This window comes from Lathamus discolor, chromosome 1 (genome assembly GCF_037157495.1).
Source record: "Lathamus discolor isolate bLatDis1 chromosome 1, bLatDis1.hap1, whole genome shotgun sequence".
NCBI classification, from domain to species: domain Eukaryota; kingdom Metazoa; phylum Chordata; class Aves; order Psittaciformes; family Psittacidae; genus Lathamus; species Lathamus discolor.
Window position 1 is genome coordinate 152,835,894 of NC_088884.1, and position 15,861 is coordinate 152,851,754.

Below are 15,861 nucleotides of genomic sequence, written 5' to 3' on the forward strand. Positions count from 1 at the left end.
CTAGCTACTCGGTAACAACCCTTTCTCCCCTCCCTCACTTCAACCAACCCCTGTCTGCCTCCACGCTGGCCAACAAGAGGCACCCCAGCACACCCGGCCCATGCCGGCCCTTCTGCTCCCCAGGCTAAAGGCCGTATTTGAGGAGAAAGCCTTTATCCGCACATCGCGCAACTCAGGGCCGATGTCAGGGGGGCACCTCCCGCGGCCCGGCTCCACCGCCTCCAGGCCGCTCCCACCTCACGGCCCGCCAGAAGCCGCCTCACAGCAGCCGCCCCACGGGCCCTCCCACGCTGCCATGTTGGAGCTGCCCAAGCCCGCCCCGGCCGCCTCTGACACTTCCCTCGGGTGTCCCCACGGCAGAGAGCCGGCCCTCACATACCGCGGCAGCACGACCAGGCGACCCGCACCCCGCTGGCCCCACCGCCGCCCGCTTACCCCACCGCTACCCGCCCTCAGCCTTCTCGTCCCGCCGGCCCCGCCCACCGGCGGCGGAAGCCTCCGCGGGGCGCGGCGGCCGGTGAGTGGCAGTGGCGCTGCCCCCTCACACAGCGCGGCGGGGCGGGCAGGGGAGGGGGCCGGGGGCGGGCCGGGGCCGCCCGTACAACTGCGGTCCCGCCGGGCGGCCCCGTTTGTCCCTTCCAGAGCCGAGCGGAGAGTTGTCCCCGGGAGTCCGTGCTGGTGACTTCGTCCTGCTGGGCTCGGTGAGCGACTGGGGCGGGACCCTGGGCAGGGCGGCCCGAGCTCCTGGCTTCCCTCCTGCCCCGCGCCGTGCTTCAAATGCGCGCCGGTGCTTCCTGGCCTTCTAGGGCGGCGGGCGCCGCCCGGGCACCCTCTGGCTTCGCGGGGACCAAGGCCGAGCGAAGTCCGTCTCTCCCATTCTGCCCCGTCCCGCGGCCCGCAGCTGCGGCAGTAGCTGCGGAGTCACGGCCGGCAGCGGGGTGGGCCGGCCGGCCATGAGGGCAAACCGGGGCGACTGGGCCGCGGGTGGCCCCAGGCTTCCCTCGCTGGCTTCGGATCCGAGACTTAGAAGAGATCGTAAAAGCAACTCTGAGGGGTACGGCTGTAGTAGGGAAAGTTGGTGGTATCCTTTATAGGGCAGGTGCAGAGCGACTTTCGGGACGGGAGTGCTTTTGCTAGCTACCTGACAGCGAGCTGTACTCCTGCTTTCCGCACGTGTGCTGGAGATAGAGTCATTCCTGTGGCGGGGCTCACCTTAGTGGCAGCGGTTCGCCCCAGCAGTGCCGGTGTCTGTGTGCCGGTGCACCCCGGGCGGTGGAGCCGCGGTCCGGCCGCTCCTGCTCGTCCGTCTCAAAGCGTCAGGTTTAAAAGCAGGAGCACAGTAACTTTTGTGATTGTCTAATGGTTAAAAATACTCACGCTGGTTTACTGGGAAAGTATTTTAATCTCTGTGTTTTCCAAGGGCTCTTTGAAGGTTGGACTGAACTGTGTTGGTTTATTTATAACTTGATGTAGAAACATAATACAGAAGTACTTTTAGTTATATCAGTAAAATACTTTCTGGTTTAGAGAAGCTTAATTTTGGCATGCAAGTTCTCTAAACTGCACGGAATATATTTTGCAGTGGTAATACTCCTGGTACTTTCAGTATCATGTTGTGGTTTTGGTGTCCTTTAAGTGGAAGAAGTTGTTACCTGAGTTAAAGAGTGTGTCCTTGATTTTAGCTATACTACTTCCATCTTTACAATGAGCTCTTTTTAAGTCAGTATTCTGAATAGACAGAATTAAAAAGTATAGTTTGTAGACAGACAGGGTTTACAGTGTTCCTTGGAAATTGTTTAACTTGAGCAAAGTTGCTCTTAAGCATCAAGACTTACTATTTGTTACACTGTGGTAGTAAATGATGCCTTGCTACTTCCTGTCTCCTAAAAACTAAGCTTTCAGTGAGCACTTTTATGAAAGTTTGCTTATTTAAGGGACTTTTTACTGTAGAACAGGGATTGCCTCATCATTTAGGAAAGGGTTTACAGTGAAAGAGGTATTCTCTTGTAAGGAAATTGTAGGGCCTTTCCTCCCCTGTGTTAGTGGGTTTTGTGTATAAATACTATTTTTAATAAAATTGAATATTGTAGTAAATAAAGTCAGCTTATTTTGGGTCCTGTGTGTTTCAACTGGAAATGTCTAGAAAGAACATCTTTGGTGATGTCCCTTTCCTCATTTCCTGTGGCAGTTCCACATTTCCTCCTCTGTCACCTTATCTTTCCATCTTTCTCTGTTGCCTGATTAGGCTGTTAACCAGGCCCTTGATACAGAGTGAATTCTTCTATCATTACAGACATATCAATGTAATTTTGAAAAAAGTTAGGGCTAGCCTTTATTTCTTGCAAGTAGAATATTAGATTCAAAGGAGTTATCTAAATGCAGTATTTATAGGATTGATTCATTAATCTACACAGGATTGATACATTTATCTACACTTGAAAACCAATTCTTATTTAGTTAGGCAAAAAGGTAGTTGCTCCTCTGGCACAATGCTGTATATGGTCAATCTTAACAATAGTTGCTCATGATTGGAATTATTGAAGGATGTATAAATGAATCTTGAAGTTGCTGTCAACCATCTTGCCCTTTTCTAGGCTTTTTGAATATATACAAGTATGTTCAGATTTTACATTTTTACACTGGTTTTATGTTTTAGCCTTATCTGATAATTAATCATTAGTCCCCTCTTTTGCAGCTAAAATGAGTTCAGATCCTGATCCCCCTTCAAGTCCCTCTCACCCCCAGCTGCATCGCGGAAGGTCCCAGCTAAATGCTGCTTCTGTGGATCGTAGTGAGAACAATCAGAAACCTGGACCATCTTCAGGAGACACTGCAACTTTTTCTTCTTCAGTTCCTGGTTATTCCCATAGCAGGGAAAAAGCTGAAAGAAATGGTAAGTATGAAAGCAAATTTAATGCAAGGTTTATGTTAAACATTATTATGGTGGTTATATGTACTCTAAACTCTACTTAAAGAGACACTGTAAAGTAGGAAAATAAACATCTCCGATTTCCTGTAACGTGTTGTGGAAGAGACTTTCCTTCTGCATTTTATGTTGCGCATGTTTTTGAGTTTTATCATCCAACAAGAGAGAACATTGAAAATGGAAGAAAGAATAAATAAAATGTAATTTAGCATAATACTAAGGTTTCAGTTTCATTTCTTTAGTTTGCTAGATCTTATGCTAACTATAGCTTAAATATGAATTCTAGTGTGGATGAATAGATGCTACTGTAATGTAGACTGGGGGAATAATAAGATGATATATGAAACCAGAGTGACAGAAATAAGGTTAAGTTTAGCAGGCACATAAGAAGTTGGATTAGAATCATTATACACTTTGAAAGGCAGAATGGTACTTCCCCTATTTTCCACCCTCTCCCTTTCCCCCTCAACCCTCTCAGTGAAACTATTGAGTTTCAAAGACTGTGAAAACTGTTTGATTAAGAGAAATGACTCGTGCAAAAGGTAGAAAGAAAAATATCTGACTTCTGTATTAAGATGCTGAGTTCCAGTTTTTAAGTTCGGTTTGTAATCTAACACTTTGGTAAGAAGGTCTCATGTTCAAGGTCTAGCAAAATTACTGCTCTTTAACTTTCTTCAAAATCGGACTTTGGATTCTGAAGCTGTGTATGTGCATGCCCTTACATTCACAGATATGGGTCACTCTATTAAAGGTAACAAGGCTATCCAAGAGTTCAGAATTATCAAATGTGGGAATATCTACATGGCATGTGTCAGATGCAGCTGAGCTCTGCACATAGTTCAGGCCAGTATTTTAGCGGTGTTGGCACATCTACTGTTTGCCTCTAATTCAGAATTGATCAGTTGGAATTTTCTGGGTTCTTTGTTATTAAAAGGCACATTCCAGATAGACAGTTTTTTTGGATACCTGAATTTCTGACATGCCTCAGTGTGTCATTACCAACTTTGTCATCTTGCCCACCTGTAAAAGAATTCAGAGCTGATGGAGAATTGGCACTTTTAACATTAATTGCATTATTATTAGTTTAGTATCAGTGCTAATAGGTATTTTTTCTTCCTTTCTTCATTTTCCAGTTTCTTATTACGCTTCATCAGGGAAAAAATAGCAACAGTATTAGGAAATTAAGTGGTATGGAGTTATCTTGGGCTTTGTTGTGATATGATTTGAAAGAGGAAAACACAGGTTTCTGTTGTTGGTGCCCATATTTGTGCAAGATTCTGAAAATAAATACAAGCTGTTAATCTACTGGTGTTTTACATGAGATTGTGTCAGGTATTCTTCTTTAGGTACTTTGCAGATTTTCTTAATTCTGTATTATTATTGGACTTCTAAAATTATACTGCGTTTTGTCTTGGTTCTCTTTACAAGCCTGTGTATTTCCTAATGACCCCTACACAAACAGACACTTTTGTGCTCCTAGAAGAGGACTTCCAAGCATTAATGTATTTCTTCATTTCAGTTGTGACTCATTCCTGATCACTTTAAATCTGTTGCTATGAAAATCTTCTCAGTGCCTGGTGCCACTGTCATTGCATTTTCCATCCTCATCTTCAATAAACAAGCATTTAATGCTGCAGAATGAGCATTGCATCATGGAGTCTGTAACAACCAAGAATTTAATGGATTTAGGTAGCAAATATGTTTCTTCAATGAAGAAACACTAGATGTTTCTTCATCTAGTGTTTTCTTCTATGGTTATTTTAGATTTGTGTAATTTGTCATAACACATATGGTTTCTAGAACTGAAGACTTTTTTTAAAAAAAAGGAAGCAGAGAGTTTTTTTCCCATCCATGGCAACATTGGTCATCAGAACTTAAAAACTGTGATTTTAATAGGAACCTCAGAAAGAAGTACAAATAGAGCAAAGTACAAATTCAGTCATATGTGAATGTGTAAACCAATATGAAAAAAATTGATGTCTCAAGCAGAAAATTGGCACTTTAGCAATTCTCAAAGTATCTGAACTGAGAAAGAAGGTATTCTTTGGAATCACTAGAGGGTTTACCAATAAATTTCAAGTTGCTGATGGATACAGGAAGAGTGAAGGATCTGGTCTCCAAGCCATGGCACAGTGTGATCTGATTGTATGAAAGGTCATATGCACTAGACCATGTGCCAGTGGTTGTATGCACTAGACCAGACCACTGATATTCTGGGCATGGCTGTTTCAACTTTTTTCTTGGCAAATTAAGAAGTCAGTTACTTTGAATAGTCACTGTATGTCTCTGATGATGACTGTAACTCTAAATGATGTAAAAGAATACAGAAGAGACCATCATATTGCTGTACAGAAAGCTATCTCAGTAAATTACATATGTAGAACACTCCTCTTTATTAGTGATTTGAGCATCTTGCACAAAATTCCACAAACTTGTTTGTAATAGAAGTAATTTAATTTTTAATAAATCATCTATGTTTTCCCTTGGAGAAAGGGAGACATACTACATGCATCTCAAACCTTGAAAGGGGTTTTACCTCCAGACTGTCTAATGCATGTCCATGTGCCCTTCCTGTAAACTGGTATCCCAGACTTCATTAAACAAAGCATTGCCAGCAGGTGGAGGGAGGTAATCCTTCTCCTTTGCACAGCACTCATGAGGCCACACATTGAGTTCTGTGTCCAGTTCTAGGCTCCCAGCACAAGAGATGTGGGTAGACTGGAGAGAGTCTAACAAAAGGCCACTAAGATGACGAGGGGGCTGCAGCATCTTTCCTGTGAGGAAATGCTGAGAGAGCTGGAGCTGGTCAGCCAGGAGAAGAGAGGGCTCAGGGGGTCTTATCAATGTCTGTAAATACCTGAAGGGAGGGTGCAAACAAGATAAAGCCTGTCTCATTCCAGTAGTGCCCAGTGATGGGACCAGAGGCAGTGTGCACAATCTGAAACACAGAGGTTCCCTGTAAACATCAAGAAATGCTTTTTTTTTACTGCTGTGAGTGTGACTGAGCACTGGCACAGGTGCCCAAGGAGGTTGTGGAATCTCTGTCCCTGGAGATACTTAAAAGCCATCTGGACATGGCTCTGGGCAGCCAGCTGTAGACCAGAGTAGTTGACCTTCAGAGGTCTCTTCCAAACTCAGTCTTGAAATATTATTGCTAATGTATTTCTGATCTGTGCTTTTTCTTCTATTCTCTACTTATATGTGCTGTATTTAGGCTATAGAATCAATGTGAATGTTAAGTAATTTATTTCCTGGAAACACCCATCTCCTACTCCTGAAGCATTACCTATATCTTGCAGCATAATCCAGTAAATTAACGAACGTCCTGGCTCTGACTGTGTAAAGCACTTAAGCACACACATATCATCAGATGCACAGGTACTTAATTTGGATCAAACTTCTTACTATAGATTTTTTTCTTCGCAGTTTTTCAATCGAGCTTCTGTATTAGGTAATGGTTTTGTTATTTCTTGTATAACTCATTTCAGAATGGGAGGTAGCAGTGTGTTGAGAATTTATTGTGCAAATCAAATCTGGATTGAATGAAGAAAACAATATTCAATTGTTGAGCTTGAGATGATTTGCAGATACTGTTTTTGTTCCTTTTATTTTTTTTTCTTAAAAGAAGGAGGGTATTCTTATTTCTGCCCAAAGCTGTATCGTTCTCTAGAAAACTTGTGCCTGTCAAAGTTGCTGGGTTTTGTGTATGTGTTAGGAATGGAATGAATAATAAACTCTTATGTTTAAAAATAAATTAACAAATAAAAAAATATTGTTATACATCCAAGGATGTTCCTAGACAGGAAGTTTATTAGGGAGCAAAGCATATACACTACTAATTAGGGCTTCTGAAGTTTTAAAACCATTGAGTCATCAGTATTCATGTAAGCAAATTACAGGAGAGTTGCCAGTTGCTTAAACAAAAATGTTCTGCCATTATTTTAGTAGTCAGTGCCAAGAGGAACATGCTGTATCATAAGGAAGACCACTGGCTGCTTGATAATGAAATCTAGCAAAGTCTGTTGGAAGAGACTAAGGCTCCAATCTCCTCATACACCTTCATGCCTCCCAGGTGCACAGGCCCCTCAGTTTCTGTCCAGCTGCTGTATACCTCTTTTTGGCACAGGTATTTCATCCAGTCTGCATTCTCCTTCCTTTAGAGGCAGCTCTAAACCAAAGCAAAAAGAAATAGCTTAGATGAGAGCTCTGGAAGCCCCAACACTGCATTCTCCGGATAGGCTTAAAACCTTTATTCTTGCTAGTGGAGCCATTTTTTTTCTTTTCTACATGTACGCTGAACAGAGCTAGGAAAAAAGCACCTTCAGCCTGTTCACTTAGTTACCATGTGAGTATCTGAAGGCTGCTGCTATTAATGTAATGTTTTTTTGGAAGAGATGCATGAATCCACATTCCAGGTAAGTGGTCTGTATTGCTGAGCTGGAAAGTAGCTTTCTGTGGCCCAGTGGATATTTCACTTTTGATTTAGATAAAAAGAAAGCAGAGTTGAGAGAAACTTCTCATAATATGATAGCGATCAGATACATTCCTGGGATGTCTGGACTCAGATAATTTCTTCAAGTCAGCCATAATGGTAACTTGAACTGGGACCAACTCTCAACCCAGGTAAATATTTATTGAGGTGCAGGTTATCTGGAGGTGTTACCATTTCTTTTAATGCTTAACTATTTTCAAGCATGTTAAGTGTCTGTCCTAAAAATGAACTGTCTGCCAATCAGCAGGTAAAAGAGGACTTGCTAGGATAACAGAGAAATCTGAGAAGCAGTGTGAAGGTGATAAGTTTTTACATGTCGGTAAAACAGATTTTACCTGGTTTTTACATCATGCATGTACATTTCCTAGCCAGTAAGGTTGGAGAGGAAGAATTCAAAGGTAAGAGTTTAGGAAACTTTGAGAGCATTGTAAAGGTAAGTTCCAGTGCTTGGAGAAACATCTTTGTTTAAGGAATGAATTTTTGTTTTGTCCATGTTTTTGCTGTTAAGGAAGTATGTACAAGTCTCTTGCTCTAGAACTGAGAACTTACAGGGAAGGTATATGTACTGACAGCTTTCCAGACAGAAATCAACCTCTTAGGTTTTGTTTGTAGATATGTGGAGTTCTGCTTGTACTTAGGAAGGTTATGGGGGGGAGGGGGGGGGTGTCTTTTGGAAGATAATTATTTTATAAATTAAATGAAAAAATTTATAAATAGTACAAAACAATTATTCCAAAGTTTACAACCTATTGTAACAACGTACAACAGTGCATCTTGCACGCATTGCTCAAGATATCAAGGAACCTCTCTAATTTACAAATATTTCCTTAGTGGTAGCCTCTTCCACTTAAGGTTACAAAGAACCTTTGCTTCAAAGCTCTGCTTTAGCACTTCTGTGTCCTCTGTCAGTTTGCTTGTACAGACATAACTCTTGAGGCAGAAAGAAATGTTTGTGCAAAGCTTGAAGAAATTTCAGAAAAATCTTCGATTGTTTGAAGGGGAAGATTATGCTTTGAAGTATTAATTACTTAACAATTTACCTGTCAGTTTATTAATGCCCCTTCAAACTTTACCTGTAATTACTCAGGCTTCTGGAAGGCTCATTTGCCAAGCATTGCTGTGGGGGAGAAAGGATTCTATCCAAACAGCAGTTAATGACTGTGTTTTTCAGATAAAATTTTGGGACATTGTCATAGTTGGTGCAGAATGATGGGAATTGGCTTTTTCAGGTTTGCTGCTATTATAACATGCTCATGTTTTTTACTGTACTTGGGAATAATATCAGACATCCATTGATTTGAGGAAAGATTCTTCGTCTTTTTCAGCATTTGAAATACATAAATGTTTTCTTTAGCTGATAACAAAGATATTATTACTTACAATTTTTGTGTTCACACAGTGAACAAAGTTAACAAAAGTGCCCTAGCTCAATCATTCTCTTGTTATTTTTCAGCTGGATTGATTTTATAACCTGTGTTAGTTTATGATAGCAAGATGTTTATGCTACCATAGTTCCCAGGTGTTATAAGAATAGAAATGAGCAGCCAAAATGTAGAAGGGGAAAAGCTATATTCACATTAGTAAATGAAGTAATGAGATAGGAGTGAGTCTAAATTGTTTGGTGCTAAGAACTCAAGGTTCCTATTGCATATTTGAAATTGAAGCTAGTGCTTGGAATACAATCTTTCAATTTAGTTTCTCCAAATGGAATCCAGTGTGTGTGTTCAACTGTGCAAACAAAATGAGAACAGCTGGAAAATTAAAAGTGCATTCATCATCTGAGCCAGTTCTCTAATCTGCACTCATCAGCAGCAAAACCTGCTAACTTCTGGAGATATTTTGCAGTGGCTTTAGAGGGAAACATTTGGAAGTACCTAAACCTGCCTGTATGTTCATCTTCAAATAAAACTGCAACAAATCCCTGTTAGGCTACAGTACACAAGGAGATGTTTGAAACTGTTGTGCTGCTCAAGGGCCCCTTGCAGCAGCAGAAGGTCCATTTCATTGCGAAAGTTAGAAGGTGAGACTGGAAACAGTAAACTGGGAAATAAACCAATCCTTTGCAAAATCAGTCAACTGTTGGATGTGCTTACTAAGCAAGACCATAAGGCCCTGTGGACTTGCAAAGCAATTGGGATGGGTCTTTTTTACAGGCCAGTCTATTTTTAGGGTAAGCTAATGAACTGTCTATAGTACCTGTGTGGTAAGGGGCTTAAACTACAGAATTGCTGAAATGCCGTTGAGCATTGTGCAGTTATGATAACTTCAGGTCTTCATATTCAAAAATATTTGGGCTTGGTGAGGTTTATGATCTCTTTTTTAATTCTTTTTTTTTTTTTTAATCTTTTTTTGGTGGGGAGGTTTAATAATGATTATTACCAACTAAGCAATGACAAAAGCCTGTTTATTTTTAACTTTCCAGTTTTGGAACATATTAGATTTATCCCAGCACATCCATAAAGGATTTAATGAGATGCCCGCATAGAAAAAGCGGCAGTACATTTCTCGTGTGTTGTGTGTAAAATTATTTTAGTGACTTTAAGCGATCATTATACAATATTCGCTGTGCTAGAAAGAAACCCCTTTTAAGAATAGTTTTCACTCTACTTTTAAAATTTATAGTCCCTATAATATTATCACTCTTGGTCTCCCACCTACATGCATTTTTCTTTTTTTCATTGCTCTACTGACAATTTGCCTGAATTTTGTGGTGGTGGTGAAGTTGTTCCCTTTTCAGTTTAATGCTGTTTAATGACTTGCTACTTGTGTGACTGAAACTATTATCCTATCTACAAATGCATTGCTGTTCCCAGAGAAGGCAGAGTTCAGTTCTAGACTTCAGCATCTTTGTAAATAAGTTACTCCTTTCTCTCCCATCCATGTTGCCACCTTTAAAAATAGAATGCCTATCAGTGTATGCTAATGTAAATATTTTTAGTTGTTCTTCGGGAAAGTAGGACCATCTTAACATCTTACCGTGGAAGTTGAAGTGCATAGAAGAAAAAATATGCGTGTACTCTTAATTGTACCAAGCCCTTATTTTACAGTTATGGTAAGAATCCAGGAGGCTTACAAGTGGATGAAAGGATTCAACACTCATGGATGAACAAATAAGCATCTAAAGTTAATAAAACCATGTATCAAAGCAAAGACATTTGTTGTACAAAATATTTATCCTTCTTCAGTCAGTTCCTCGGTGTCATTATATTCTATAAGTACAAGTCATGTTTATGACATGATGCTTAGCACATGCTTTTAAGTAGAATGTCAGTTTTTCCAGAAACTTTACCGCTACATAGGTACTACACACAATACCACCAGACTTCTGGAGCTTGTGGAAAGTGAGTAGGAGGATTTCTGTAAGAGATTCAGACTGGCTCCGCTGAACACTTAAAGCTCAACAGTACACTCCAGTGACATACAAGCTATTAGAACCTACATTTCTATTACAAAATGTACAAACTTTTTAAGCACGTCGGTAATAGTCTCTGTGGATGAGCATTTCAGATCTCTCTTTCCTTAAAGAAAGAAATCGAACACCTTTCATTTCAGAGATAATGCCTACATGGCATCTTCTAGCAAATGGAAGGATTTTTATTTTATCATTAAAATATGTATGCTTTTGCTCCCAAGTGTGTCTGGTATTCTGGAAAGCTTGTTTCATAGCAAAAACTAAATCTGTAATAAAAAGCTGCGCCCTCTTCCCTGAAAAACTTGAAATAGTTGGCTTCTGATTAACTTGCCAGACGTGTGCTCACAGGATTTTTTGCAGGAAGATTTCCTTCCATATCAGAATTGCTACCATACACTTCCAAAGGGGCTGTAGGTACTATAAGTAACACGACTCTAAAAGAAATAACTTCTAAGGAGATTTTGCACAAACTGTGTTCTGCTATAACTTTTAGTTGATATACATGGGCAGGCATGCCCTTAAGCTTTCATTTTCCTATTTTGACAACTTATTGCTTGAATAAATATGCCTGCATTATTAGTGTGTGTATGCATTCTTGTTGCTTGCTTCCTATCTAATGTTATAAAATCTTCATATTTCAACATTGTGAAATATTCCTCATGCTAACAAATCAGTTATTGCTGAGAATCTGCAAGAAAATTATTTTCTGTAGCTAGCATATTTAAACTTCTTAAAGCAAATTCATTCAGTCTTCTAATGTAAATTAACTGCTTCATATTCATGACAGGCTGTTATTTCTGATATTTCATGCTTTGTTTCTTCTTTTCTCCTGTTGTTTTTTTTAGTAAACCAGTAAGACCAGATGATGACAATACAGTCCCTTCATAGCTTTGAACTGTGTAGTTAAGACCTTAACTGACTTCATAAGAAGCTGTAACAATTTCTCCTTCTGACTGTCCCCTGGCAAAGGTAAATATTAGAGGAACAGAGAGCAAGACTGGTAAAAGCTGAGGAGCAGGAGACACAGTTCTCTTACAGGAATAGTTTGAAAATCCTGTTGGCCAGAGCTGAAACCAGTACCTCAAAGCAGTCTGCATATACAGAGTTTTTGCAAGGTGGGTTGAATTTAGCAATTGGGTTGCTGGCTTTTAAGAAGCCAAGTGCTGCTTTTTCTCTTTTAGTTAATTTTAGCTTTATCCTACAGAAGCAATTGAAATCCAGGGGATGGAACACAGCCATTAAATGGCTTCCAGCAGGCTGAATATTTTTGTGGGTGTTTATGGGAATCAGGTGATACACATCCTTTCTGTGCACCACCCTAACTTCCTTTAGGACAGAGTTTATAGCATGTTTTTGAGGTGTTATTGGCTGTTTAATTTTCGAGCTAATCCAGTCTGGGTTAGATACCTACAGCTTAATATAAACTCCAGATTCTCTGATGAAACTTGTGGCACAGAGTGTATTTATAACTCTGAACTTAAAGATAATAGAATAGTTAGATTTTTCCCTGCAAGTACTACTTAGGCATTTATTGTTATCTTAAATATGGGATAAGCTTTACCTGTTGCACTTCAGAGACATGATTTGGTGGAAATCTCTAGACATTATAAAATAGGAATCCAGCTTCATGTTCATCATAAAGTCATGGAAGAGGCTTTTTCAAATACAGCAACTAATTTAGTGTCATGTTTGTCTCCTCCTAAACATTTATTTGTTCATCTTATCTTGTTGGGGAAGGGGGGTGGAGTTGGGCAATGAACGTAAGTTACTCACGCTAGTAACCTCTCAAAAGCAAGTAATTTTCTTTGTAATTCAGACACTACTCCCTTTCAGATTCAATTACTATAAAGCCTCCTTGCCATAGCAGTAATGTGATGTATGCCTGAAGCTTCAATTAAGTACAGTGATGTGCAGTGTGACAAAGATCAGTTCAGACAGAGAATTTGTTCATGTGTGGGAGAAGATCTAATGTCAAAGAAGACTTTGTTCCCTCCCTGCTCCCACCACAGTGATTTAGCTGGTGCATGAAAGCTTGTCCCATACTACTCTTCATCAAATATGTCGATTACTCTTGTCAGTTAATAATGTGGAGCTAAGGGAAATGCTTAACATTATGTGACTTTTTAAGTACAAGACCCACTTGAATTAATCAGTGCATTTACTGGATAAAGCTGGTGAAAATATGAAGTGCAGTTTTTCTTGTGGATGCCATCCAACTTCTTCTCTCCTACTTGAACTAACCTTATTACCAGTAGTGGGTGTATTTTTTCATTTAAAAAGTGTCACAACTCCAAGGTTTTGTTCTGAGTGGTAACAGTTCGGAGTTTATCACTGTGTGCACAATGATAAGGTTTCATCTTGGTGGCATTTACTAAATTTTAGCTGGCCATTTATTATTTAGTTGTGAAATCCTTTTGCAGTTTTATTTGGGTATTTTTCAGTAAGCACTTCTGAGGTGGTTTGGGTTTTTTTGGCCAGAATAACACAGAACTGTAACAGACTGTCCCCTCCTGTTAGTCCTCTTTTTTTCTTTCACAAATAAATGCATTGAACAATATAGGCCTTATTGTGTATCACTTTGTGTCTAAACCGATACTTTCCTCTGGGATAATAGGAGCCATGTATTTCTATTCTTTGTGGGTTTTTTTATTTCTTACTCTCTTATTTATCCATGTGACAGCCTACTTTCTAATTTGTGTAGAGGACTTTTGTAGCCTTGCTTGCTACCTTTGGAGATAGAAATATGAGCTGGATTTGCCTGTCCTCAAACCTTTTGACTCTTTCTTTCAGGGATGTTTTATGGCAAGGCTTTTCATTCAAGGTCTGATTTTACCCAGCTTATCTTTCATGTGCCCTCCAATAGTCTGAAAGTTTTGGGTTTTTATCTTTTATGTATTTGCCTTGCATGGATATCAATGTAACAGTCTCTGTTATTGTGTATCTCTCTGGTATCCTACTTCCTGCTTTCTATTTCTCAGTTTTAAGTGAGAGGCTACCTGGTGCTGTATCTAATTCAATAGTTCATTTGGATAAACAATTAAGAGAAACTATAGTTTTAGACATAATTAGAAGAAATCATGGCTTCTTTAAGTCTGATATTCTAGCACAGGAGCTTCTCAATGTATCCCCTGGTGGGGGGGGGGGGGGGTGGAATTTCTTTTAGTAGATCGTTATTGCAGCTTTGTCTTTTTGTTTTTTTCTTTTTTTCCAAATAGTTAATTGCCCCTGAATTGTCTGTAGGGCCTATGGTCTGCCTGCTAAGCTTGCTTCTCCTTTTGTGCTTGAAAAAGGCGTAAAAAGGTGGGAACAAGGTTCTATATCGAGTTGTTCTCCAGAGTTCTTTCTCTTGATCTATCATGGTATATGTTTAAAATTCATTGGGGTTTTTTTTCTATTTTTCTTTGTTTTGCCATGACTGTAGCTTTATAATGACACTGTCTTATTTCTAAGAACTATTTTTCTCTTCTTTTTTTTTTTTCCTCAAACTGTCTTTGTTTTTAAATACAAGTCTAGCAGGGGTTTTTTTGCATCTGACACTCCTGTCTGGGAACTAAATCTAACTTGCTTTTACAAGCACAGCTCACTAGCCTCTTAAACTAGGTTCTGTGCATTCCTCAGAAGCAATGCCGTAATATCATTTGTGAATGTGATACAATGATGAGGTGGTTGAGGTCGTTATTGCTGCTTTCTGACCTTTCAGCTGCTCTGATTTTTCAGTTTGTCTTAGTCATGTTTATTCCAACAAAAGATAAGGGAAACCACATTTGAAATCCTGTATTTAAAGAAATGTAAAATATCAGTTGTGAGATTAACTACTTGTTGCCTGGCTCACTTTGCTGGGTCACCTTGGTAGCAATTTTCATCTGTGGCAACTGTCAGATCTTCTCATGCAATGCTAAAAATGCTTATTTACTTTTCTAGGTGTGTATTTGGTGAGCTTGAAACTATGTTATCACTGGCTAGGACTGAATGTATTATATGTGATGTGTGTACTCTTAACACTCCTGACTGTTTTCAGTCACTTCAGGATCACTTGCTATGCTAATAAAATGGGGCGGCCAATCCAGAAATCTTGTTTCATATCTTGTCATCTCGGATCCATTATTCTCCCCGCACATGGGTTTTACATGGGTTTTTTCCTCCTCCTCCTCCTGCATGTCCCTGTCACTTTTTTTATGAGTCCAAATGAATGCTTGTAGTCGAGATCATGTAAAGTGAGTACACCATAGAGGTTTTCCTTCATATACTTAGTGTAGGTGTTGCATAATGTACTAATCTTTTCTTCAGTAGAATTTCCATCTAGCTGTAATATTCACTTACAAAACCTGTAATTTCTTTTAAACTTACGTTTTTCAAATGAATACTTTATCTTCATTATTGCTTCCTGTCTGAGAAACTCAGTTTTCCTTTTATCCTGTTCTCATTAGGTTTCCACTGTACAAAGCACTTGCAAGCATCTGGCTTATGTTTGTCTAAAAATGCTCTGTTGTGCATGATAATATAACTGTCTTGGCCCCAAAAGCTGCAGAAACAAATAATATATTAACTCAAAAGGCGTAAGAGACCATGTTCTTTAAAAATACCATTCTTTGGTATTCCTGATTCATGGTCTTTCTCCTCTTTTATCTGGAATTCAGGTGCTGTAGCTGTGACTCAAGAAGAAAGAGCTGTGCATACCTGGCCAGGGGGTGATAATAGCAGGCAAGGTGCTAAAACTACCATGTTCTGGGTAAATCCATTCTGCTGAGGGCTTTAATATATTTGTGTTGGTAGGAAAGTAAATCAATAATCGCTTTTATTATTCAGCATGCACTCTATTGACTCTTTCTGCATGAGATAACTTTCATGGTTTTGGTTTTTCTTTTGAAGGAAGGCAGTGATTCCTGGCAGTTAGAAAAGCACTTAGAAAATTGAGGTTGTTTTACATGATGGATATGTGTGTATGGTCTACTCTCTATGTATAGATACAGATAAAAATCTTTCTTTGCATTTAAGGCTTACTGTATATGTGCCTTTAAGTATTTTAGTATT

At 39.6% G+C, this 15,861-nt stretch overlaps 1 protein-coding gene across 2 annotated transcripts in view; it reads left to right on the top strand.

Moving 5' to 3' along the window:
* The first annotated feature begins 365 nt into the window (after window positions 1–365).
* Window positions 366–15,861, top strand: part of WFS1 (wolframin ER transmembrane glycoprotein) — a 33,813-nt gene continuing 18,317 nt past the window's right edge. The window contains exons 1-2 of one of the 2 annotated variants that reach the window (XM_065659655.1): window positions 366–517; window positions 2,696–2,893. In XM_065659655.1, the coding sequence (XP_065515727.1) occupies window positions 2,701–2,893 (193 nt within the window). In that variant the 5' untranslated portion in view covers window positions 366–517; window positions 2,696–2,700. Of the gene's footprint in view, window positions 518–578; window positions 702–2,695; window positions 2,894–15,861 lie in introns of those variants that run through there. The other variant, XM_065659645.1, reaches the window with a different exon arrangement.